Source organism: Drosophila kikkawai, chromosome 3L, assembly GCF_030179895.1.
Source record: "Drosophila kikkawai strain 14028-0561.14 chromosome 3L, DkikHiC1v2, whole genome shotgun sequence".
NCBI lineage: Eukaryota > Metazoa > Arthropoda > Insecta > Diptera > Drosophilidae > Drosophila > Drosophila kikkawai.
This window is the reverse complement of record NC_091730.1, coordinates 3,774,945-3,797,247: the sequence shown is the minus strand read 5'-3', so window position 1 is coordinate 3,797,247 and position 22,303 is coordinate 3,774,945. Positions and strand designations below refer to the sequence as shown.

Sequence of the window (22,303 nt, the reverse complement as noted above, 5' to 3'; positions counted from 1 at the left end):
AGGTACTCTTCTTGAATATTTAAATTTAAATTTAGTTTCCCTTAAAAATTTGTTGAAGAACTTTCCCTGAGGAAAAAGAAAAAATTAAAAAATATTCTATAAAATCTCATCTATTAAATATAAATTTTATTAAAACCCTCCTAAACTCTAGTGAATACTTTAAGGACATTTGTTCCCTTTCGCCTTTTGCCAGTTCAAAAAAATGTATAAATTAATATTTCACCGTTTCCAGACTCAACTGCAGCTTAAACTTCACTTTTAAATTTAATTTGGACATATTTCATAGATGATTCCACATACCCTTCCCACCAAACAGAGAAGCAACTCGTCTTGGGCCAGAAATAACTGGATGACTCGGCGGGAAATGATTGTTGGCGAGGCCCCCGGGGGCGAGTTGGGAGAAGGAAATGAGCTGCACTTAAATGCATGCGAGAAAACCACTCGATGCCAACAAGTGGATAAGAAGCCACCACACAAATGATGCCCAAACGAACTATCAATGTCAGTGAATTGGCAAAAAATTTAAACTCAATTTGTATGCAGGCCAGCGGAGTGTCGAGGCGAGGAAAACCCTTTAGCTTGGCGAGAGCGAGCCACGCTGACACACCTCAACGAGGGGCGTCGTAGCGACTGCAGCTGAAGTGGGTCCACCGCATCCAGGTCTGCTGCGGCATTAATTTTAATGTGCCAGTGTCGGACACCCAGTTGGATCGGGATCGTTGGATCGGGATCGCTGCTAAGCCGCTAAAGCATGCGTAACAATGGCCAACACGAAATCTTAATGATCGCTGAGCCAAGCCAAGGAGGAGTCCATGACCAGGCACATTTTCGAATGCCCTAAAGAGAGCTCTGGCTGGCGAGTGTGCTCCATTCATTGATTCATTGAGGTCGGAGGGCCCCTAAATGAAGTGCTCCAGGCAAAGGATCGCTGCGATATCGGTTTTCTTGTGTTTATTATTTCATTTTTCGTACATGGATTGTATGGATCTTCCTCTCTGCCTATTCTTATTTCTAAATACCATATATTAAGCGCTGGCGAATGAGTTTCGGAACATATTGTTTTGAATTTGCAGCCAACACAGTTGTTAATCAATATATCAATATACAGGGTGCGTAATAATAATAGTACAGACAATATAAAAGATAAGATAATATATAATTTTAAAGCGAATATAACGTATATGCACTTGTTCGGTGAATACTCCTTGCCTTTGCCTTAGTTACCGAGTTGCTCGATCTCTAGCCAAGTAGTGGAAGTGGAGGTTTAAGGTTTTTTTCTGAAGCCACAAATGCGCCTAAGGTCCAAGGGTGGGGTGTGTTAGGGGGTTAGGGGCCTGTATGCGGCAACTCTTGTCTTTTCACAACAATATTTACTAGTTTTGGTTTGAATGATTCGGATTTAGCTTAGTTCTTGAACTGAAAGACGAGTATCAAGATGACGACCAGCAGCACGGCGGCCAGGATGCCCACCAGGATCAGCTTCTTCTTGCGCACCTTGTTCTGAAAAGTCAAAGGGACATATAAAACGATTCCCAATACGAAAATGATGCCAACCTACCCTGTAAGAGCTCGCCTTGCGCAGATTCTCGGTGCCCTGCGAAACGAAAATGCTTGTCTGCTCCACCTGCGACTCAATAGAGTCCACCGTCAGTCCCTGCTCGTAGACCAGGGCCCCCAGCTTCTTGTATATCTCGTTGACGCCCACAATATTGCTCTCCAGCTCTCGGATGACCTGCTCCTGCTCCTCAAGCGCCTGCAGATCCGCCTGCTCCTGCATCTGCGTCTGTATCTGTTGCTGCTGCTGGTTGTTTGATTTGCGATTAAAGAAATTGTCCTCGAAGAAGGAGTCCTGCTGACTGGCACTGCTGTTAGAGCTGCCGGTGCGCGAGGAGCCTGGCGGCCGGGCAATGTTGTAGCTGTCCCCCCGCGCCTGCCGCAGCGCGCTCTTCTCTATGTCCGCAGTCTTGCGCTGGACGGCCTAAAAATACGAAATCGATAAACATTTGGACATGACTCACAAAGGCGTTTTGCTTATCTCGCAGCCAAGGGAAAGAAGAAAACAAAAAACAAACCTGGAAGGCGGTCAGTGCCGCCGTGAACTCATCGACCAGTCGGTCCCGTTGGATCTTCAGGTGGCGCTCCTTGCACTTGTCCACCTCGTTGATTTGATTGTTTGTGTCGGTCACCAGCTGATTGGTGTAGGTCATTATTTGATGGCTGTTTGAGGGAGAGAAAAATTAAGAGAAATGTTTACTAAATACAGAATAGGTTTTGAAGGATGAATCACACGGGAATGTTATAGTTTTTAGATGGCAACGAATGATTTAAGGGAAATTTAAGCAAATTATAAACATTTCTGTCTTGCAAATTGAAATTTTCTTATTTTTACATAACTTTTAATAGATTTCTTTGCATATCTTGAGAAAATGTCGTTATAAAATCTAACTCACAGTTGCTTCTTCAGTTCCGGGGAATCCTGGGGCGTGTTCAGTTGATTTACCATGCGCTGCATGGTGGAAACTATTGGCCAAATGGGGATTAGTCATTGGGGAAAGTTGTAAAAGAAACAGCTTTACGGGAAACTCACCATTCTGCTGCACCTTCTGGATGCTGGTGGCTATGATTTGCGCCAGCCTTTGGAAGTCTATTTCACTGAGACCACCGCCTCCACCTCCACCTCCTCCTCCTCCGCCCCCTCCACTGAGGCCATTCTCCATATGCTGCAAGTCCATGCTTTCGTAGGCAGACACCTTGCTGACCTTCGGTTATTCCCTGGCGCAACGAGCAGCGTTCACGCTCGTGTTCCTGGACTGGCAATCGAATTAGTTGCTTGGCCTTTCAACTTATATCACTTTCTGCGTCTCAGCCAGGTTCTCTGTTTGTTTGTCAAGATGTTTGACGGTGTGTGTGTTTGTGTGCGCGAGATGTTTGCTTTATTCGGTTGACTCGCCCCTTTGTTTGCTGCCACCCACAAGCCTTGTGGCCTCCTGATGCTGTCTGTTCGGTGACCTTCGTCAATTATACGTAGACTAACACATTTCCGCAATTTAAACGTAGAAATTTGATAATTAAAGCCGATAAAACTTTGCCAAATTGCAATTTTTTGTCTTTTATTAGGTGCAGTGTGGCCGTTTGATGGAAAGTTAACTTATTCCTAAAAAATATCAAAAAGTTGAAAGTCCCCACTAAAAACTCCAGTATTTTTTCTTATGGTCTGGCATCGCTATAATACATGGAGCGTGTTTTTAAATAATAATAATTATAATATAATAAATAAATAATAATAATTATAAAATAATTAATAATTAGTCAACAGTCTTAGCATACTGTTGTACTTTTTTTAATATTCTTAAATTTATTAAATTCCAAAATAGAACTTTCCAAATAAATAAAATAAATTTATTTATAATTTGATAAAATATTTTTAATCTCAATAGAGCTTCTTTTTTTTAGGTTCTTATATTTATTGGTAAATTCCTTATATTGTTTATCAAAAAAGTCAAACAATAAATTAAATAAAAATTTACAGCCCAAAATGCAATTACTTAACTGTATCGCTTACTTACAAAAACCAGTAAATTCCAGAGCCTTAGAACTGGTAGACAAATTAAGTGCAACCTGTTTGTTTTTTTGTTAAAAACAAAAGCATCAGACTTTCATTCAAGTTAATAAACAATATACACAAAATGCAACCAGTATCCGGTGTTAGAATCTTTTTAGGGGTTAATGAACCCATTTCTACAATCATTTCGATGCACATTTTAAATGAGACAAATTAAGTTTGGAGATATATTTCTCTACTAATTACATCATCTTAACCTTTATGCAAATGATGAATGCAACAGAAACCTGATTTGAGAAGAAACAAACATATAATCAGGCTAAAATATGCATCTGAAATTTAAATAGTTCATTTTAGAAGCTTTCTAGTGCAGGGGCGGGCCCTTATTTATTGCCTGAGGAGCGCTTTGGTAATTTGTCTCGCATTTCGGTTGGCTTATAAATAAGCATCTCCGGCCGAAATGCGGCTTAGTCGGTCCGTAGACCTGGTAACGGTTGGTAACGCTAAAAAGTTGACTTGATCGAAATTCCGTACGACAATGAGTGCTCTCCGGTTCTGGTTGCCACTTGTTGCCCTCCAGCTCACGGCGTGTACTTGTCAATATAGATATGGGCCAGGTGCGTGACGACATTATCATCATTATCACCATCAACGAGCAAAAGATCGGGCCCCAAGAGTGAGAGTGCGCGGCCGAAAGCAAACACGAAACATATGCAGAATTGATTAATCAAGTACTAAATGGAATATAGAAGGCGTCAGAGAAATAAATTAAATTAAATAATTGACACCACGCTTCGGCAACAGTGCTGTTGAAAACCAAACTGGAAAAAAGGGAAAGAAATTAGGAAGATAAAAAGGGTTTTATAAGAAACAATAGAATAATAAATCTATAAAAAAATAAATAACCAAAATGTGATCTATAATAAACTAAATGTTTATAAATCTTCTGAACACGTTTAACTGAATGTATTACTTTTATTACATTTCCAAATTGTTTTTATTTCGTTTTCCATTAGACAATTAATTTCTTTTCTGAATACAATTTCACTTTTAAACAATTGATTCGAAAGCGGAGTTTAAAACAAAGCAGTTGTGCTCAGGTATTTCGTAAAAAACCGAAACAGATGTGAACAGAATATTAAAATTCTCCCAGTTTGTACTTGAACTCATTAGCATATTCAGCTTTTACAGTAAAGAGGCTTCATTTTAAAAGCAACTTCCGAATTTAAAGCATATAATTTTTTGAAGATATTGTAATTTCGGCTAGAAACCCCCTTTTAATTAAGATTCCTCTTAACTCTTAGAGCGTTCCTGGGATCTGCGTTCCACTGCGGAGCTGAAAAGCAAAGAGTTTTGGTTTCACGATGCCCAGCGAACACTTTACGAGAAGCTATCGACGCCTCCGAATCAATATCGGGCCAAAAATGTGATCTTCTTCCTGGGCGATGGAATGTCCGTGCCTACGGTAACCGCGGGACGCATCTTCGATGGACAACTTAGAGGAGTGGTGGGAGAACGAAACCAGCTGGAGTTCGAAAAGTTCAACTATGTGGGGCTTTCCAAGGTAGGCTAAAATCTGTACTCCACACGATCATCTCTAAAGAATCTACGCAATCATGTGTTAATCTAATTAATTGCTAATTAATTTAGGAAAATTATCAAAAAATATGTGTGAAAACTACTTGCGAAAGCCGCCTTAACCTGCCTGCTTCTCCATTCTAGACGTACTGCGTCAACAAACAGGTGGCGGACTCTGCCTGCACAGCCTCTGCCTACCTGTCCGGAATCAAGGCCAATTACCTGACCATTGGAGTGACAGCCGACGTGGAGTTGAACGACTGTCCCGCCGCTCGAAATCCCCAGAATCGCCTCTCCTCCATAGCCGAATGGGCGCTCAAGGGTGGCAAATCCGCTGGCTTGGTGACCACCACCCGGGTGACCCATGCCAGTCCAGCTGGGGTTTATGCTCACACCTCAAATCGCGACTTTGAGAGCGACTATGACGTGACCAACCTGGGCCAGAATCCGGGCAATTGTCCAGACATTGCCCAGCAACTGATTGACGGCGGAGTGGGCAGCCGACTCCGGGTGGTAATGGGTGGCGGCACCATCAAGTTCCTGCCCAACTCCACCACGGATGTGTACGGCAACACGGGTCAGAGGCTGGACGGAAGGAACCTCATCGAGGAGTGGCAGCAGAGCAAGCCCGGCAATGCCCGAGTCCTGTTCAATCGCACCGATCTCCTGAACACCGATCCGCAGGACACGGACTTCCTGCTGGGTCTCTTCAACTCCTCCCACCTGGCCTATCACCTGGACGACAGCGTGGACACGCCCACCTTGGCGGAGATGACCTCAACCGCTATTAAAGTGCTCTCCCGCGACCCCAATGGTTATTTTCTGTTCGTGGAGGGCGGTCGCATTGACCATGCCCACCATGAGACCAAGGCCAAGAAGGCTTTGGACGAGACTGTCCAGTTTTCGGAGGCAGTTCGCAAGGCCCGCCAGCTCACGAATCCCTGGGACACGTTGATCGTGGTCAGTGCTGATCATGGGCACACGGTCACCATCAGTGGCTATCCGGATGTGAACAACAGCATTGTGGGACTTAACTCGGAGCTGAGCAACGTTGACCAGTTGCCCTACACCGCCATTTCCTATGCCAATGGTCCGGACTACGATAGGTTCTATAAATCTACGGATGGGGAGGTGGAACGTGTAGATCTCCGGACTTTGGATTTTACGGATCGGGATGCCATCTATCCGCACGGCGTGCCTATGACCGAGGAGACTCATGGAGGTGGCGATGTGGCAGTCTATGCGCACGGTGAGTTTGGTTTTTTATTAAACTTTAAATATAGTTTAAAGTTTAAGTGTTTCTGCCCTTTACAGGACCTTGGTCGCATCTCTTTACTGGCGTTTACGAGCAAAGCACTTTGCCGTATATGATGGGGTTTGCCTCCTGCCTGGGACCGGGAATTACGTACTGCGATCTTCAGCCAAAGCCGGTTTACAGGGCTTAGTAGGTAACTTATTTATATTAAACAAAATAAATAACGGAGGTGCGAAAAACAATAAAATAGAAATAAATAAATTGAAGATTCATTTTGTAGTTTTACATTAATTATGAATTAATTATGACTAAATTTGTAACTCGTTTAATGGAAAATTTTGAATTTACACCGTTTGGCTGAACCGGTAAACATTTAGTGTGCCCAGAGAAAGAAATTTTCGGGATTTTTGAGATTTTTTAGGGAAACCAATTTTGCACCTGGCCACACTGTACCACACCGCTCCGCCATTTTAGCTGAAAACTTTTGCAATTTTTCGGACAAGAGCACGCGAAGAATGTAAATAATTGCGAGATTACATACGGACGACAGCGAGCAACGGCCAGTGACTAGTTAATTGCTTTAAGGCTGATCCGTGGTTAAGTGTGAGAGCAGCGCGCCGCCGGTTTCGATTCCGGCTCCGGCTCAGGCAACTGTACGAGGCGCGTGTGCGAGTGCGACAGAGACGGACGGTCCCGTGTGCCTGTGTGTGTGTGTTTGTAGGAGCGTGCAAAAGTGGAAAATAGTATTTACGCCAAGAGAGAGGAGTTTTCCCGGCTCAGGATGGCCGACGTGGTCTTGGACTTGTACGCCGAGGACCTGGACAAAGACTTTGCCGGTCAGGCTCAGGTAAGCGAGTAGCTAGAGCTAGAATAGCGAAAACTCGCGCCGCCTTGCGCGTGTGTATGTATACAGTAGGGTGGGTCGATAAGTGCGGCGGCGAAAAAAAGTAGGGGTGAAATGCGGTGATCCAAGGAGTTTGAGTTTGAGCTCGATATTCTTCGACCGGATATTCCAAACTATCAAGGCTGCCAGTCGATCCACCTTGCCCTACGCTGAATGAAGGGCTTGCCTCATGCTTCATTTATTCCTTCCTTTTAACAGGACGAGTTTGGCGGCGATGGCGTCGATTTGTATGATGACATTGGCGGCCCCACAGAGGCAGCCGCCTCGGGTGGCGGCGGCGGCGGCACACCCTCAGCGGACGGAGCCGCCGGACCCGGCTCCGGGGAATCGGCTTCCAGCGGCGCTGGCGGTCCCAATGGAGTTTACCACCAGGGCGGTGGTAGCCTCACTCCGACCATGAACCGCCGCTACCAGCTCTACGTGGGCAATCTCACCTGGTGGACCACCGACCAGGATATTGCAAATGCACTCCGCGACATCGGCGTCGGTGACTTGCAGGAGGTGAAGTTCTTCGAGAATCGGGCCAACGGGCAGTCGAAGGGCTTCAGTGTCATCTCGCTGGGCTCGGAATCGAGCCTGCGAGCCACTCTAGATCAGCTGCCCAAGAAGGAGATGCACGGCCAGGCGCCGGTGGTGACGTATCCCAGCAAGCAGGCGCTCACCCAGTTCGAGAGTCTGCAGAAAACGCGTCCGGTGCCGCCGCCTCAACAGCAGAACGGTCCGCCAAGGGGTCCGTCGCTGCCCAGCATGGGAAGTGGTCCGATGCCATCGCATCCGGGCGGGCCGCAAGGTGGAGGGCCACCGGGTCATCCGCCGCGCGGCATGAACAGCATTATGCAGCCGGGGGGACAGTACCGGCCGCAGCACATGTCGCAAGTGCCCCAGGTGGGCGGACCAAACTCGGGACCTCCGCGTATGCAGGTGTGTTGAAATTCTATTAGTCCCAGCATCCCGAGCCCCTAAGTCTCATTTGATAGTATTTGTCCCGCTCCCTAGTCCCCTCCCCCAGTCTCTTTGGTTCTTCTTCTTCCTCATATTATCTTCCATTTTATTATCTTTCTTTTTTATTTCCATTAAAATTGTTCTGAATGCAAAATTTTGATGATATATATATTGATTTTGTACAGGTCCAGGTTACATTTAATCTGGCCTTAAGTAACTTTAGAACACGTAGCTCTTACGACTTGGATATGAAGTTTATGCGAAGGTGCTCCCCACTAGCAAATATCCGCCAGTTACTCAAGTAACTTTCATCATAAGTTTAGATAAGTTAGCAGCCAAGCTGTGTATCTTGTTCGGATGTAAAAAGAGCTCGCAAAAGGCTTTTGACTGTTTTTCTCTATAGATGTGATTTTGAATAAGCTTAAAAAAGGAAAGAGAAATCGGTTAACTGTCTATTTACAAGCTCTGGTTGAGAGCCATCGCACAAAAACCAAGTAGCTAAGATTGTAGTTTTGTTTATGATTTTAAGTACTATACGTAATATGTTGTTTTGGTTTAATTACAAGTAAAACTTCAGAGCAATTTTGTTTGTAAAACACTCCTCTCATTCTAAGACATTCTGTATTCTCTTTATTTCCTAAACTTGCTAAGCGGTAGATCTCAAAAAAATATATAAAAACTGTAAAGGATTGAAATCAAGAGTCGCTGTAAGATCTACCTGTGTATATTGTTTATGCTAGTGCGAGTACAATTGTATTGTAATTACTCCCAATGTTGTTTATATCAAATGTTTTTGTATTACGCTTCATATATTTATGTTCTATTCCATGTCTTTGACAACGCTTACGCACACTTCTTCCCCACAACAACCAACCAACCAACCAACTACTACTACTTCTACTACAACATAAACGTAATTCGTATTATATATATATAGCCGCCGATGCATCCGCAAGGCGGGCTCATGGGCAACCAACAGCCGCCACCACGGTATCCATCAGCGCAGGGCCAATGGCCAGGTCAGCAAAGGCCAGGCGGACCACGGCCAGGTCCACCGAACGGACCGCCGCAGCAGCGACCAATGGTAACAAACCCCCCAAAAACAAAAAAAAAAGCACAGAGTCCACTTATATAATCGTTATACTCTATATGTATATACTAACGAAGCCAGAGGGCGATAAACAGAAAAGAAGACTAACCACCGAAACTTAAGTTAACCTTAGTTAACTCAGTCTTAAGCGATGTGTATTCAGAACATTTAAAATAATGCCATGCCACAGATCAGCTCAGCCCCATGCAACCCATGCAGCACCTTCTCATTCCTCAGCCCTAGATCATCCACCATCACAGAGCGTGTCACTAATCCCAATCTCTTATTTCCAGTTCCAGGGAGGACCCATGGGCATGCCGGTAAGAGGTCCACCGGGTCCCGATTGGCGTCGTCCGCCCATGCACGGCGGTTTCCCGCCCCAGGGACCGCCGCGTGGCCTCCCGCCGGCGCCAGGTCCGGGTGGACCACATGGCGCACCCGCTCCTCACGTAAATCCGGCATTCTTCAATCAGCCCGGTGGTCCCGCTCAACATCCGGGCATGGGTGGTCCACCGCATGGTGCTCCTGGTCCGCAGCCTGGCATGAATATGCCCCCGCAACAGGGCATGAATATGCCGCCGCAGCACGGACCGCCGCCTCAGTTTGCGCAGCATGGACCACGCGGTCCGTGGCCGCCGCAGCAGGGTAAGCCACCGGGTCCCTTCCCAGATCCCCAAATGGGTCCCCAGCTCACGGAAGTGGAGTTTGAGGAGGTGATGAGCAGAAATCGAACAGTTAGCAGCTCGGCGATTGCCAGGTGAGTGGGAAACTATTGAAATTTCTTTAAGTTTGGTAACTACTCCTCTTTCAATGATTTCACTTCAACTCTTACGTCATATTGTTTGTATAAATAGGGCGTATGCTTACGCTTTGGTTCTTCATTAGTTATGCGCATTTACTTATACGCATTCTTTGACTTTTCAGAGCTGTTTCCGATGCCGCAGCCGGTGAATATTCGAGCGCCATCGAGACACTGGTCACGGCAATTTCCCTGATCAAACAGTCCAAGGTGGCGCACGATGAGCGCTGCAAAATCCTGATCAGCTCGCTGCAGGATACGCTACACGGAATCGAGGCCAAGAGCTACAATCGGCGCGAGAGGTCGCGTTCCAGGGAACGATCCCACCGCAGTCGTCAGCGACGCGAGCGCTCTACGTCCAGATATCGTGAGCGTTCAAGGGAGCGCGAACGTGATCGTGATAGGGAGCGTGAGAGGGATGCTGGGTAAGTGCTAGATAAGATAGGAAAATCTTAAAATATGAAAGAAACGTTCAACAACATTCTTGAAATCGATCATTCTGCATGTATTAAACTTATGTATTTTCCTTGTTTTTCCCCTCAGCTATCGTGAGCGGTCTCGCAGCAGAGAACGGGAACGTCAGGCCCCAGATCACTACAGGGATGATAGGTAAGATTACTGAAAGTCATAGTAATTATTATAATTAATTCAATATTAAACCAAACACCCAACAGCCGCTCGGCACGTCCACGAAAATCACCAGAGCCCGTAGTGGCCGAGGCTGCAGAGGCACCTTCTTCGAAACGCTACTACGAGGACCGCGAGCGGTATCGCTCCTCGGATCGGGAACGGCGTGACCGTGATCGGGACCGTGACCGCGAGCGAGAACGTGACCGTGACAGGCGTGAGGAGCATCGCTCCAGGCATTGACTGCCGGAGATGTTTGAAGCGAAGGAGGAGGAGGAGCAGCAGCGTCTGTGGCAATGGATACGAGAGTAAAGATACAACACACAGATACATATACTAAACACACACACACACTATATTAACAAATAACAAGCAGCCACAGAGCTTGGTGGGAGGACAAGCTGGCCGCCACAATTAAAAGATTTTCGATTTGTATCTAACATTACCAATACGTAGGATATGAACATATGGCATACAGCATAAATAGTTCCCTCTAGACATACTAAAGTAAGCCGAAATGCTAACAAGTCTCCACCAACGACGGACGGGACTGTCTCCGCATCATCCTGGTCTCCCATCTCAGCCGTAGCAGTAGCAGCCACACCAGCAGCAACAGCGGCGGATGGAGCATCGGAGGAGGATGGGGCAGTCAGCGTGGGACTCTTTGGACACTGATGAGCACTGGATCATCAAACTACGAACAACTAGCAATCCTGCACCGCCATCTTCGCAGCAGAAATTCAATTTTATTGTACTCTTAATATTTCGGTTTATTTAATAAAAACATAAACGTATGAAAAAAGAATTGTTCAAAAAAAGGAAAAAAAAGAAAAGTAACCTTTACCAAAACTTTCTTGCATTGTGTGTGTCTCTCTCTCTCTTGTACTCTTTTTATAAAACCAAAGACCTAATATTATTAGTTAACGAATTTATATATAATTGTACAACAACAAAATTGTATGTAAAAATGCAACAAGAAGCGATATTGAAATTGTTATATTAACAAAAATCGTTAGCCCTAATGTACTTCCATTGAGATTACGAGGTTCTTTTGTTGTAAACACTCCTCATATTTATTTTATTTATTTATTACCATAAACTATGCTTAAGTCGATCGATCCATATATATATTTGTGGTGTGCATGTGACGGAGAGTGAGTGCAGCATTTACAAATGTGGGAAAACTTGGCCGAAAAATGTTTATATAGAAATAAGTCGAGTGTGAGTGTGTGTTATCCGCCTTCAAGCCCATGATTTCTAGACTAAATTATACTCTTATAAGCAAGTCATAACCGCATTTATCGTAGCGTAATCTACTAACGCTCGAATTTTATGTAGTTCCTAACATAGGCTCGAACTTAAAGTAATCGCGGCTCATTTTATGCCACCTAGCAGCACCTCCTATTGTATCATCTACATTTTACGTTTCTTACAAATTTTAGCTTTACTTTTTATTTGTACATACACTTTGTAAACGATACTCAGACTAAGATCATGCCGCACTAACCCCCTAATTACGATTACTCGAAAGTACCTGTAACTCGAGACTAGGTTGTTTTTGTATAACGATGTCTTGTACAACTTAAACTGTGATTTGTCATCTTGATGAAACGAAACTGCCAATGAAATTATGCAAACGTAAATCAGTCTGTTAAGTCCATGCCAGAACAGGTAATGTTTTAATTTAGTTTTGGACAAATACATAACTCTGCAGTATGTTTATTTTTGAGAAAATTATATCTGATTTGGTTAAATGGTGCCAAAGGCTCCTAAATAAAAATCAATATTTCTAGACCTTTTAAAACTCGTTACTTTTCAAAACGAATTAGGAAGTGCGCGCAAATCAAGCCCACGTCATTGCGTTTCTGTAAACATCTGGAAGGTTCCAAGGCGTTAGCCAGCACTGAACAGGTGAGAAAAGCCAAAACAATGGCTTATAACCGGTGTTGAGCTCTAAAAATATCTAGTTTTAAATACATTTTTACTTGCTTTTAAAAAAATTTGCTATAAATTTGCGTTCTTCAATTTAGTTTGTTTTCAGGGTTTTTCTCGTAATTTTTAAAGTTAAAATTATATTAAAAATATAAATAATTTTCCATATGAAACCTAACAAATCTAGCCATAACAGAAAAAAGCCAACAGAGCAGCACTATCCCCGTCGTCGTATTGCCCCTTCGCGCCGCTACCCAACACTGAACTCTGATAAAGGCGAAGAAAATTTTGTGAAATACACAGAAACGAAAATAAGCAGGCGCTGGAAGAGTAAACAAGTCAGTCCAAAGCTTCAGTTAAACAGCTCCAGTTCACTTTACTCCTCCGTTTGATCGTCACCCGGAATCAGAACCGATATAGAGTCGTCGAGTGTGTAAAAAACCAAAGACCCAAAATGGAAGAAACTATGAGCAACCTCAACGAACGATTCCAGACTTTTGTTAACGGACTAGGCGACCGTTAGTAAGTATTCCAGGTCCAGGTCGGAGTCCGGCGGGCCAAATGCGTCATATTACATGACGTGTTGTTTTGGCATCGGACCACATCAACAGTTGGTCGCCTGTGGATCGATGGTCCTTGAAACTAATGACTGCTTCCCCTGCTCCTACTTCTCCTTTCCTCCCCCCAGTGAGCCGTACGTGCGCGAGCACCTGTCCAAGGTGTACATGGTCTTGGGCAGCACTGCCGCCGCTACCGCAGTGGGCGCCCTGCTCCAGATGCGTGGTTTCCTCGATCTTGGCGTCCTGGCGGCGGTGGCCACACTAGTCCTTGTCCTGGGCCTGCACTTTTACAAGGATGATGGCAAAAACTATTGCACGCGTCTCAGCATGCTATATGCCTTTGGTTTCTGCTCTGGCCAGACTCTTGGACCGCTTCTTGGTTACATTTGCAGCATCAATCCGGCCATCATCCTCTCAGCTCTTACTGGTACCTTTGCCACCTTTGTTACGCTCTCCCTGGCCGCTCTGCTGGCAGAGCAGGGCAAGTATCTTTATCTGGGCGGGATGCTGGTCAGTGTCATCAATACCATGGCCCTGCTGAGTCTCTTCAACATGATGTTCAAGTCGTACTTCGTGCAAGTGGTGAGTGGGGAAACTCTAGTAACTGGTGGAAGAGGCACCTTTAATATGTATAAACAATCATAAACAAATATGATTATCTATGCATAAGTCAAGGTCGTTTATTTGTGTTATCTTTGGAAGTAGTTTGCAGTACAGTACAACTTTTATAAACAATATTATGATATATAGAAGAGGATATTGATTTATAGATATATAACTTTAGAAATCATTTTCTTTATAAACATAGAGGTTTAAGGATTTCCGTATTATAAGCTTTTAATCTGCAATTTATAGATGTACCTTTTCCACTTTATGAAGCCTTTACTGTATTATTAATTATTATACCTTTAAAAAATAATCTAATCATTGCGCTTCCGTTTAATCCCTAGACTCAACTGTACGTGGGCGTGTTCGTGATGGCCGCCTTCATCGTCTATGACACCCAGAACATAGTGGTGAAGTGCCGCAATGGCAACCGAGATGTGGTCCAGCACGCTCTGGATCTGTTCTTCGATGTGCTCAGCATGTTCCGCCGTTTGCTGATTATCCTGACGCAGAAGGTAAGGTCAACCATCCCACCAAACCATCCATCGATTAGCCTCTATAGCCGCCTCACACAGCTCAAGACCTTCATGGTTTAAGGCGGATATAATCTCCGAACTAGGATCGCTGAACACTTTGCAAAAAAAGATAGTTGAAAATTCAAAAATTCCTTGTCAAACGGTATTTTTATGTGCAATAAGTATACTTTCACAAAGTCAGGCTTATAGGGAACTCTGCAGTTTTTCTTTAACCTCTTTTTGGGGGAAGTATATTTATTTCCAAACGAACCGATCGATCAATTTCTTGCAAAGTTTTCCGCTTGTTTTTGTGAAACTATAGTTATGACCTTTTGCCTTTTGGTTTTGATCCAATTTACTAATTGTCATCAATCTAATTGCAGGAGGAGCGAAAACAGAATGAACGCCGCAAGAGAAACTAAAGCTGGAAGACCTAGAAGGGTTTTAAGGTCCGTTGGCTGTTTTCTCTTTTTAAAATTTTATGGGCATAGTAAATAAAAACAGGCCGTGTAAAATTTGGCTATAAAAATTACAAAGTATAAGCAAACAAAACGGTCGTAATGTAATAATTAACCCCCAAACAAGTTTCCTATTTAATAAAAAGCACTAATACCCCACCACTTGTCAGTAGATGTGTTATGTTGATAGTATTGATTCCTGGTGGGGGGCCCAAATTAATCAGGCTAAGTGCAAGGTGCAGGTTATAGTAAAGTCCGTCTCAGTTGGTCATTCCAAGTTAAGCTTACCAACGGTTAACAACCATGGCGCGGGAGCAGTCATCGGAGGCAGCAGCAGTGCAACCTCTCCTAGAGCAATTCCAGCAGCTCTTTTTCATCTCTAAAATAGTAGGGATTCTGCCGCAGGATCTGGACAAGTTTCGCTCAAGGAATGTTCTAGAAAAGTCGCGCAATGGCATGATTTACATGCTGGTCACCTTGGTGGTATATGTGCTGCTCTACAATGTCCTCATCTACTCCTTCGGGGAGGAGGACCGCACGCTCAAGGCCTCGCAAAGTCAGTGGAGCATGAAAATTGATGCTTATTATTTGCTTAACATTTCCCCCCACAGGCACCTTGACCTTCGTCATTGGCCTGTTTCTCACCTACATTGGCCTCATTATGATGGGCACCGACCAGTTGACCGCTTTGAGGAACCAGGGCAGGATTGGCGAGCTCTATGAGCGCATACGCCACGTGGACGAGCGCCTGTACCAGGAAAAGTGTGTGCTGGACAACAGCACCATTGGACGTCGCATCCGTATCATGCTCGGCATGACAATCATCTTTGAGCTCTCCATTTTACTGGCCACCTACATTAAGCTGGTGGACTATACCCAATGGATGTCGGTGCTGTGGCTGGTCTCCGCCATACCCACGTTTATCAACACCTTGGACAAGATCTGGTTTGCCGTCTCGCTATATGCTTTGAAAGAGCGCTTTGAGGCCATCAATGCTACGCTGGAGGAGCTGGTGGCCACGCACGAAAAGTTTAAGCTCTGGCTGCGAGGTGATCAGGAAGCGGCGGCGGCTCCTCCGTTGGACAGCTCCCAGCCTCCCCAATACGACAGCAATCTGGAGTATCTGTACAAGGAGCTGGGAGGATTGGATATGGGTTCCATAGGCAAGGGTAGTTCCATGTCCGGTTCGGGGAAGAACAAGGTGGCGCCGGTGGCCCACTCCATGAACTCCTTCGGCGAACCCATCGACCCATCGGACAAGGCTGGCAACCGGAATCCCATGGCCTCGAACATGGTGCACGAAAGCGAGCTGGGCAATGCCGCCAAGGTGGAGGAGAAGCTGAACAACCTGTGTCAGGTGCATGACGAGATCTGTGAGATAGGCAAGGCTATGAACGAGCTGTGGAGCTATCCCATATTGTCTCTGATGGCCTATGGGTTCCTTATATTCACAGCCCAGCTGTATTTCCTCTACTGCGCCACCCAATTTCAGTCCATTCCCTCGCTTTTTCGCTCCGCCAAGAATCCCCTGATCACGGTCATTGCCTTGAGCTACACGTCCGGAAAGTGTGTGTACCTCATCTACCTCAGCTGGAAGACCTCGCTGGCCTCCAAGCGTACCGGGATCAGTCTCCACAAATGCGGTGTGGTGGCGGATGATAATCTGCTTTACGAAATTGTGAATCACCTCTCGCTGAAGCTGCTCAATCACTCGGTGGACTTTTCTGCCTGCGGTTTTTTCACATTGGACATGGAGACCCTGTATGGTGTAAGTGGGGGCATCACCAGCTACCTGATTATCTTGATCCAATTCAATTTGGCCGCCCAGCAGGCCAAGGAGGCCATACAGACTTTCAGCTCTCTGAATGATACAGCCGGTCTTGTGGGCGCTGCCACTGATATGTATAATAGTAGCTCCACTCTGCATGACCTGGTGACCACCACCATGCTTACGCCAACTGGCTAAAGGCAAGAGCATCTTGATGTTTTCTTTGGCACCTTCTAGCACTTTTATTTTTGTCTTTCGGGCACCGAATAAAATTATTATCACGAAACAGCAGTCAGGCGTTTGTATTCCTCGCGGGCAGCCTCTAGTTCACCCAGAAGATCGCTGTATACCTCTTGGGCTCCATCGTAATCGAGAACAGCCACGCAGGAGATTTGTGCCCGCTTCTGGAGAGCATAGGACAACTCCCTTCTAGCAAGAGGGAAGCAGTAGGGCACTCTCTGCTGCTGGCAAAGTTCTTTCAAATTCTCTATAGTCTCATCCAGGCCACTTTCACCGGGACAAATCTCGCAATCGGTGGCCATAAGCAGCAGTCTCACTTTGCGTATCCTCAATCTGGCCAAGGCCTCGCGGATTCCCAGAACTAAACGTGGATGAGCACGCGCCTTGATCTCGTTTTTGGCAAAGGCACGTTTCTGGAAGCGATCCAGATCCTTGAGCAACTGGATGGCCAGCTGCTTGAGGCGGGGGCGGGTGCAGTTGTCGCAATAGCTAAGAGGAAATGGAGAAATTAGAAGATTGGGTTGAGATTCCGATAAAACAAACCTTCTGAAGCGGCGGGAATGTATAGAGTGCACTTTCTTTGGCTCTACTGAAGCTTCTTTTGTGATTTCATCTAGGGACAGCTTCTGCAATTGTAACTCCACAGAGGGGTACTCCTCGGAGTGATCTTCTTGAGGGATCTCTTCTGTTTCTCCATCAGCCCTTTTCAATGTGCGGAACCTGCGTATGGACTTCTTTAGCCTAGTCACCTTCTTCTTGGGCACCAGACGCGTCTTGCCTTTGGCTTTGGGTGCCACATAGGAACACCTTGTTATGGTTAGATGGGGCCGCTTCCTGAGCTTCCTGGCCTTGATTTGCCTCTGTGTCTGGCGCGGCTTGACCACAAAGTCCAGGAGCGTCGGCTGCTGCTCCGCTTTTCTGTGCTGGTTTTTGTACTTGGCGCTGCGCGGCGTTATCTTGGCTCCATTATCCTTTTCCTGGAGTTTTTTGTAAGTCCTTTCATCAATAAGATTTATTTTTTCCGAATTTCGAGACATTTTTCTCACAGCGCCATCTCTGGCCAGTGTTGGTAAACTGTTCGCAGCCACTACAGATGATAACAATGAAATCGGTTATAAAAAGGCAAAATGCAGAAATATTGATGTATTTATTTGGCCTTCATGCCAATCCTTCACTTCAGCAAGTGGTTTAAACCTTCTGCTACTTTTTAATTTTAAAAATAAATTTCAACATGTGGTAAACATATTAGAAAAGCTGAACGATCGATAACGCTCAATGATCGATAGACTGTGCGGTGAATTTGATGGGCATATAAAGGGGAAGCACACCAAAAAGCAATTTATTGTCTACCAAAAGCTTGCAGTGAGAAAACCAACTTTTACTTCCGCTTAACCATGAGCTTCGCTGGAAATTTGCAAGAGGTTCTGAAGAAATTGTTGATTTCTGATGAAGATCGCGCTGTTTATACAAAAGATGCTGTGGAAATACAGAACTTTGTGATTGAGGAACTCAAAAAAGTAGATAACACTTTCCGTGAAGTTTTTAACGGGCTCAGCCTGGGCGGTAAGTTATTAATATTAAATTAAATTTTTAAATAAATATTAAAACTAAAATTTATAGAAAATATTTTGACCTAAAATAATTAAATAAAAGTAATGTTTTGTGGCTTTAAGTTTAAGACTTGAGGTTTAAATATCATTTTGTGTAGTAGTTACAGTTTTTATTATGAAATTTTAGGTAGCAAGTTACAAGTTTTTAATGATTGACTCACCATAGCCGGTCAAGTTGAAGTATCTAATCTTTTACAAGCTGTAAATTATCAATTTCCGTTTAAGTTACATTATCTATAAATCATTTTTTACCATTCCCTTCTAGGAAGCTACTTGGATCGCGTCAAGCTTAACACTCCCGATGAATTCGATATGCACATGAAACTAAAGTTCCCACTGAATATCACCCCGGAACGTGACCAGTCAGCGTTTATCTTTCTGAACGCTCCGTTTATAGTGGCCTCCTGCGGCCGCATTCATCGCCTGAAGCTCCAAAGTTGGCTACGCGACGCCTTCCACAAGGTCTTTAACCCGGTCTGCAGCTTTACCAGCTCTAGCCGGCAGACTTACAAGTTGAGCTATACCCTGGAGGGTTACGGTTGTGCTCATACCATTGAAGCCGTAGGTTCCAGCCGCTCCATCAAGTTCGATCTGGTGCCGGCTTTCGAATTTACCGGAGCCCAATGGCCATTGCCCGTTCCGCCGGTCACTGAGAAGGTGCGTCAGGATTGGCCCTGGTTCGCCATTCCGCAGACCATGCCGAAGCGGGCCAAGAGAACGACCACATTCATGGCCATTGCTCCCCACTGGGAGCGGGAGATGATGAAGAAGTCGGACAATATGAAGAATATTCTGCGCCTGATGAAGGGGCTGAGGGATGCTCATGCCCAGAAGCTGCCCCATCTCTCCAGCTACATGCTGAAGACGGTGCTGCTCCATCAGCTCGAGAAAGTGGACTGGCAGCGGGACTTGGGCACTCTCCTGGTGGAGATGTGGAGTCGCTTGGTGGAGCACCTTCAGAATGGCCGGCTGCCATACTATTTGGAAAGTGAACACAACGTCCTAACTCGCATGAATGCCGAACAGTTGAAGAAATGTCGTGCTGCATCTTTGGAGCTTCTTAATAGACTTAAATTGGCCAAAGCCAGTGGTAGTCATCTTGAGTGCAGCCTTTTATTTAATGTAAAATAACAAATTTAATTGATTTGATTTGATTTGCAATGCAACAACATTTAATGTGCATTCCCTATTCTGAAGAATTGTATCCCTTTGTTTATTCCATTCAATCAGAGTTGGATTCTCTGGCTGTACAGAGAAGAAATAAAGCTTATGCCTGCAAAAAATGTTAGACTTTCAGTGCCAATGGGGCAAGAATGTTCTCGGCTTCGCATAAATAAATAAACAAACTTTTGAAAAGGGACAAGAAAGGGGTTAACTTGGGACAGTCGAAGATTTTATACCCTTGCTATTTGGAATTGGATTAGGGGACTGTATCCTCAACTCTTTGGAACAATGGCAAGCTTAAGCTTTGCTTGCATTTTTTTTTTTGTGTTTTTTGTTTAGAAATTTAAAGAATTTACGTCATTTTATTATTTATTTATAGCTACAGCTATGGGTGTTAAATAACTTAACAAGAGACAACTTTGGGCTTACTGGCTACATTTGAGGAGCGGGCGGACAGGCTGCTCTGCTCACCCTGGAATAATTATCAGCACTAAGTACTAGCTAGGAGGGGGCCAAGTCGTTGGGATATCGCTATAACCGTATGCTGCTCTCGATGGCCATGTGCAGCTGGTTAAACTCCTTCAGGTGGGAGAGAATGTCGCTCCGCTCCCGCTCATAGATCTCCCAGTACTTGAGGTACTGACTCACGTGCTGTAGCACCAGGTTGCGGGCAAAGTCAAGGCAGCTCCGCACGTTTCGTGTCCGCCGCCGACAGCTGGTCAGGACTGAGCGCAGCTGCTGCTCGGGCTCGAGTTGGGCAATAACGAAAGCAAAAACGCTTTGCACGTCGATTCGCACGTCGGAGGGAAACACCACAGATTCGGTGGGTTTTGTTTGCGGGAACACAATCAGCGAGGGGGAGATCGGCATGGCCAGTTCCCAGGGTAGATCGTTATTTTGGCTGTCAAAGCGGACAAAGTGCACCTCGGGGCTGCTGAGAAGAGCCGAAACCTGCAGGAAGGCCTGCGATAATACGGCGGATAACGCGCAATCCGGACGATACATAAAGACCACATTGGTAGCATTCGGTAGCTGCAGCGCCTGCAACAGCATTTGCCTGTTGTAGCTGCGGCTGAATTCGGAATCCATGGATGGCATGGCGTTCTTGTGAATCCTTGGCAAAGTTCGGGCATAGAACTGTCGGATAAAGTCCTTGAGAGCCACATACGAGAAGGAGGGATGCTGTTGCTGCTGCGGCATCACGTACAGCGACTCCTCCGCCGCGTCCACAATGAAGACCTGTATGTGCTGATGCTGCTGCTGGATACCCAGTTGCTGCAGGTAGTCCCGGTACCTCACCGAGTCAAAGATAACCACGCCCAGCGAGCGATTGTGGGAAGCCTGTTCCGCTGAATGTTGCCAAATCAGGTGGCCGTACTTAGTGACCATTTTGGCAATCCCAATCTTCATGGCCGGCGTTCCATGGTGTGCGTGGGCCAAGCAGAGGTTTCTGGAGTGCAGGTTCATCAGGTGGGGCACACTCGGCTTGTTCATATGGCTCTGGTGGCTGTACTGCGTCCACAGGTGCTTCAGGTACCTGTTGATCTTATAATAGTTGACCAGCGTGGCTCTGGTTTGACGCCAAGCGGGATAGCAGCGGTCTCCCTGCTCTGTTTCCCAATACATTTCGTTTGGGACTTGGAGCAGCGAGTAGGATTCCTCTGCTTGCTGCTCCATCTTGTTCCAGTAACTCTCACAGCCCTCCGCCTGCTTCCTTTGTGCCGCTGCCATCTCATCGCCCATGACCAGCGGCATCTGACTCATCCGTACGCCCATCGCCAGCACGGGAACGTGACGTGCCTTCATCGCAATGGTCATGGGGGTGCCGTAGCCGTTGGAGAAGAGCGACATGTTCTTGAGAGTGTGGCGCACCCAGCGCAGGATGTCCAGTGTCTTCCATTCGCCGGTCAACGAGCTGTTAAACGTGTGCACCCCATTCCGGCTGTCGATTACCACCAACTGGGGCAGTGCAGTGTCCGGAGCCTTCAGCATCTTCTTGGCACTGCTCCCAAAATTCACGGTGAAGCGGATATTTCTCTCCGGATCCAGCTCCAGCCAGCGAATGGCTGCGCCCAGGTACCGCTTGTACTCCATTTGATCCGGCGATTCCAGCAGACCCAGCACCACGGCATCCGAGTGCTTCCTGATGGCCGCCAATTCCTGGCTGTTGTGCGCCCGATCTATCGGTTGGATCAAGTAGTTCATGAAGCTGGCGAGGTCCTCGAAACTCCACACGCCCTGGTACTGCAGCATCTGCTTCTGGCCGTAGCGCACCACCATCGTGGGCCACTTGTCCGGATAGCCGCCGGCGCCCACGACCCCGGGAGCGGGCTGCAGCGTGCGGCTACAGTTGCAGAGTAGGTGCCAGCAGTCGATCGCCCCGAAGAAGGCGTACTCCTGATAATAGTGGGCCAGGCCATTGAAAACCAGGCGCGCCTGTCGTGCCTCACTTCCCCAGGACACGTAGTAGAAAAGCAGCGAGATCTCGTATTCCGCCGCCTCTGCTCGTATCTGGGGCACACCCCGGCCGGGGCACTCTCTGATGGTCGCCTGGCCAGTCGTGGGGGAGGACGTGGCATCCAAAGAGCCTGCCAAGACCGCCAAAATCCCCAGGTAAGCAAATATTGTCATTGCCACCGGTGCGCGAAGCTAATTAACAACAAAAATAAGAACAGCTGTTTGCCGGCAGGCTG

At 46.0% G+C, this 22,303-nt stretch overlaps 8 protein-coding genes across 11 annotated transcripts; 5 read left to right on the top strand and 3 right to left on the bottom strand.

The window, feature by feature from the left end:
* Positions 1-936: 936 nt before the first annotated feature.
* Syx7 (syntaxin 7) lies at positions 937-3,138 on the bottom strand. The gene is made up of 5 exons (XM_017162951.2): positions 2,588-3,138; positions 2,451-2,520; positions 2,073-2,217; positions 1,559-1,978; positions 937-1,500 (listed from the first exon to the last, which is right to left on the bottom strand). Exons 1-5 carry the CDS (start codon positions 2,730-2,732, stop codon positions 1,405-1,407), a joined length of 876 nt encoding a protein of 291 aa, XP_017018440.1. The 5' UTR covers positions 2,733-3,138; the 3' UTR covers positions 937-1,404.
* A 903-nt stretch (positions 3,139-4,041) lies between these two features.
* Alp1 (Alkaline phosphatase 1) lies at positions 4,042-6,661 on the top strand. Its single transcript, XM_017162802.2, has 4 exons — positions 4,042-4,179; positions 4,867-5,126; positions 5,285-6,389; positions 6,455-6,661. The coding sequence occupies exons 1-4, from the start codon at positions 4,101-4,103 to the stop codon at positions 6,583-6,585; spliced, it is 1,575 nt and encodes a 524-aa protein (XP_017018291.1). The 5' UTR covers positions 4,042-4,100; the 3' UTR covers positions 6,586-6,661.
* Positions 6,662-6,838: 177 nt separating this feature from the next.
* Positions 6,839-11,606, top strand: Cpsf6 (cleavage and polyadenylation specificity factor subunit 6). 2 transcript variants are annotated; one of them, XM_017162926.3, is made up of 7 exons: positions 6,839-7,242; positions 7,498-8,220; positions 9,179-9,325; positions 9,625-10,088; positions 10,256-10,555; positions 10,674-10,739; positions 10,805-11,606. In XM_017162926.3, the coding sequence occupies exons 1-7, from the start codon at positions 7,177-7,179 to the stop codon at positions 10,998-11,000; spliced, it is 1,962 nt and encodes a 653-aa protein (XP_017018415.1). In that variant the 5' UTR covers positions 6,839-7,176; the 3' UTR covers positions 11,001-11,606. The 2 variants fall into 2 exon arrangements, with proteins under 2 accessions (XP_017018415.1, XP_017018416.1); XM_017162927.3 differs by lacking the exon at positions 9,179-9,325.
* Positions 11,607-12,965: 1,359 nt separating this feature from the next.
* BI-1 (Bax Inhibitor-1) lies at positions 12,966-14,990 on the top strand. 2 transcript variants are annotated; one of them, XR_001770602.3, is made up of 5 exons: positions 12,966-13,211; positions 13,378-13,831; positions 14,200-14,370; positions 14,431-14,533; positions 14,754-14,990. XR_001770602.3 is itself a non-coding variant. In XM_017162942.3 (4 exons), exons 1-4 carry the CDS (start codon positions 13,144-13,146, stop codon positions 14,790-14,792), a joined length of 732 nt encoding a protein of 243 aa, XP_017018431.1. In that variant the 5' UTR covers positions 12,968-13,143; the 3' UTR covers positions 14,793-14,990. The 2 variants fall into 2 exon arrangements, 1 of the variants encoding a protein (XP_017018431.1); XM_017162942.3 differs by lacking the exon at positions 14,431-14,533 and having other exon boundaries at positions 12,968-13,211.
* A 130-nt stretch (positions 14,991-15,120) lies between these two features.
* Gr66a (Gustatory receptor 66a) lies at positions 15,121-16,881 on the top strand. The gene is made up of 2 exons (XM_017162940.3): positions 15,121-15,384; positions 15,440-16,881. Exons 1-2 carry the CDS (start codon positions 15,132-15,134, stop codon positions 16,792-16,794), a joined length of 1,608 nt encoding a protein of 535 aa, XP_017018429.1. The 5' UTR covers positions 15,121-15,131; the 3' UTR covers positions 16,795-16,881.
* On the bottom strand, positions 16,814-18,615 carry Sbp2 (SECIS-binding protein 2). Of its 2 annotated transcripts, none has more exons than XM_017162941.3 (3): positions 18,608-18,615; positions 17,380-17,923; positions 16,814-17,325 (listed from the first exon to the last, which is right to left on the bottom strand). In XM_017162941.3, exons 2-3 carry the CDS (start codon positions 17,871-17,873, stop codon positions 16,875-16,877), a joined length of 945 nt encoding a protein of 314 aa, XP_017018430.1. In that variant the 5' UTR covers positions 17,874-17,923; positions 18,608-18,615; the 3' UTR covers positions 16,814-16,874. The 2 variants fall into 2 exon arrangements, with proteins under 2 accessions (XP_017018430.1, XP_070142221.1); XM_070286120.1 differs by lacking the exon at positions 18,608-18,615 and adding an exon at positions 18,552-18,573.
* LOC108071893 (cyclic GMP-AMP synthase-like protein) lies at positions 18,173-19,729 on the top strand. Its single transcript, XM_017162820.3, has 2 exons — positions 18,173-18,399; positions 18,712-19,729. Exons 1-2 carry the CDS (start codon positions 18,231-18,233, stop codon positions 19,575-19,577), a joined length of 1,035 nt encoding a protein of 344 aa, XP_017018309.1. The 5' UTR covers positions 18,173-18,230; the 3' UTR covers positions 19,578-19,729.
* Positions 19,730-19,970: 241 nt separating this feature from the next.
* On the bottom strand, positions 19,971-22,281 carry LOC108071973 (uncharacterized). Its single transcript, XM_017162948.3, has one exon. It carries the CDS (start codon positions 22,239-22,241, stop codon positions 20,142-20,144), a length of 2,100 nt encoding a protein of 699 aa, XP_017018437.1. The 5' UTR covers positions 22,242-22,281; the 3' UTR covers positions 19,971-20,141.
* Between the last annotated feature and the right edge of the window lie 22 nt (positions 22,282-22,303).

What these genes read in the sequence shown, in the direction of transcription:
- Syx7 (XM_017162951.2), bottom strand. Translation starts at nt 2,732, where the DNA reads ATGGACTTGCAGCATATGGAGAATGGCCTCAGTGGAGGGGGCGGAGGA. An exon ending in CCAGAAGGTGCAGCAGAATG is followed by an intron (nt 2,521 to 2,587) that starts GTGAGTTTCCCG and finishes TTTGGCCAATAG; the next exon opens with TTTCCACCATGCAGCGCATG. An exon ending in CCGGAACTGAAGAAGCAACT is followed by an intron (nt 2,218 to 2,450) that starts GTGAGTTAGATT and finishes TCCCTCAAACAG; the next exon opens with CCATCAAATAATGACCTACA.
- Alp1 (XM_017162802.2), top strand. Translation starts at nt 4,101, where the DNA reads ATGAGTGCTCTCCGGTTCTGGTTGCCACTTGTTGCCCTCCAGCTCACG. An exon ending in ACTATGTGGGGCTTTCCAAG is followed by an intron (nt 5,127 to 5,284) that starts GTAGGCTAAAAT and finishes TCTCCATTCTAG; the next exon opens with ACGTACTGCGTCAACAAACA. An exon ending in TGTGGCAGTCTATGCGCACG is followed by an intron (nt 6,390 to 6,454) that starts GTGAGTTTGGTT and finishes TGCCCTTTACAG; the next exon opens with GACCTTGGTCGCATCTCTTT.
- Cpsf6 (XM_017162926.3), top strand. Translation starts at nt 7,177, where the DNA reads ATGGCCGACGTGGTCTTGGACTTGTACGCCGAGGACCTGGACAAAGAC. An exon ending in GAGCGTGAGAGGGATGCTGG is followed by an intron (nt 10,556 to 10,673) that starts GTAAGTGCTAGA and finishes TTTTCCCCTCAG; the next exon opens with CTATCGTGAGCGGTCTCGCA. An exon ending in GATCACTACAGGGATGATAG is followed by an intron (nt 10,740 to 10,804) that starts GTAAGATTACTG and finishes AACACCCAACAG; the next exon opens with CCGCTCGGCACGTCCACGAA.
- BI-1 (XM_017162942.3), top strand. Translation starts at nt 13,144, where the DNA reads ATGGAAGAAACTATGAGCAACCTCAACGAACGATTCCAGACTTTTGTT. An exon ending in AACGGACTAGGCGACCGTTA is followed by an intron (nt 13,212 to 13,377) that starts GTAAGTATTCCA and finishes TCCTCCCCCCAG; the next exon opens with TGAGCCGTACGTGCGCGAGC. An exon ending in TGATTATCCTGACGCAGAAG is followed by an intron (nt 14,371 to 14,753) that starts GTAAGGTCAACC and finishes ATCTAATTGCAG; the next exon opens with GAGGAGCGAAAACAGAATGA.
- Gr66a (XM_017162940.3), top strand. Translation starts at nt 15,132, where the DNA reads ATGGCGCGGGAGCAGTCATCGGAGGCAGCAGCAGTGCAACCTCTCCTA. An exon ending in CACGCTCAAGGCCTCGCAAA is followed by an intron (nt 15,385 to 15,439) that starts GTCAGTGGAGCA and finishes TTCCCCCCACAG; the next exon opens with GCACCTTGACCTTCGTCATT.
- Sbp2 (XM_017162941.3), bottom strand. Translation starts at nt 17,873, where the DNA reads ATGTCTCGAAATTCGGAAAAAATAAATCTTATTGATGAAAGGACTTAC. An exon ending in CATTCCCGCCGCTTCAGAAG is followed by an intron (nt 17,326 to 17,379) that starts GTTTGTTTTATC and finishes ATTTCCTCTTAG; the next exon opens with CTATTGCGACAACTGCACCC.
- LOC108071893 (XM_017162820.3), top strand. Translation starts at nt 18,231, where the DNA reads ATGAGCTTCGCTGGAAATTTGCAAGAGGTTCTGAAGAAATTGTTGATT. An exon ending in TAACGGGCTCAGCCTGGGCG is followed by an intron (nt 18,400 to 18,711) that starts GTAAGTTATTAA and finishes ATTCCCTTCTAG; the next exon opens with GAAGCTACTTGGATCGCGTC.
- LOC108071973 (XM_017162948.3), bottom strand. Translation starts at nt 22,241, where the DNA reads ATGACAATATTTGCTTACCTGGGGATTTTGGCGGTCTTGGCAGGCTCT.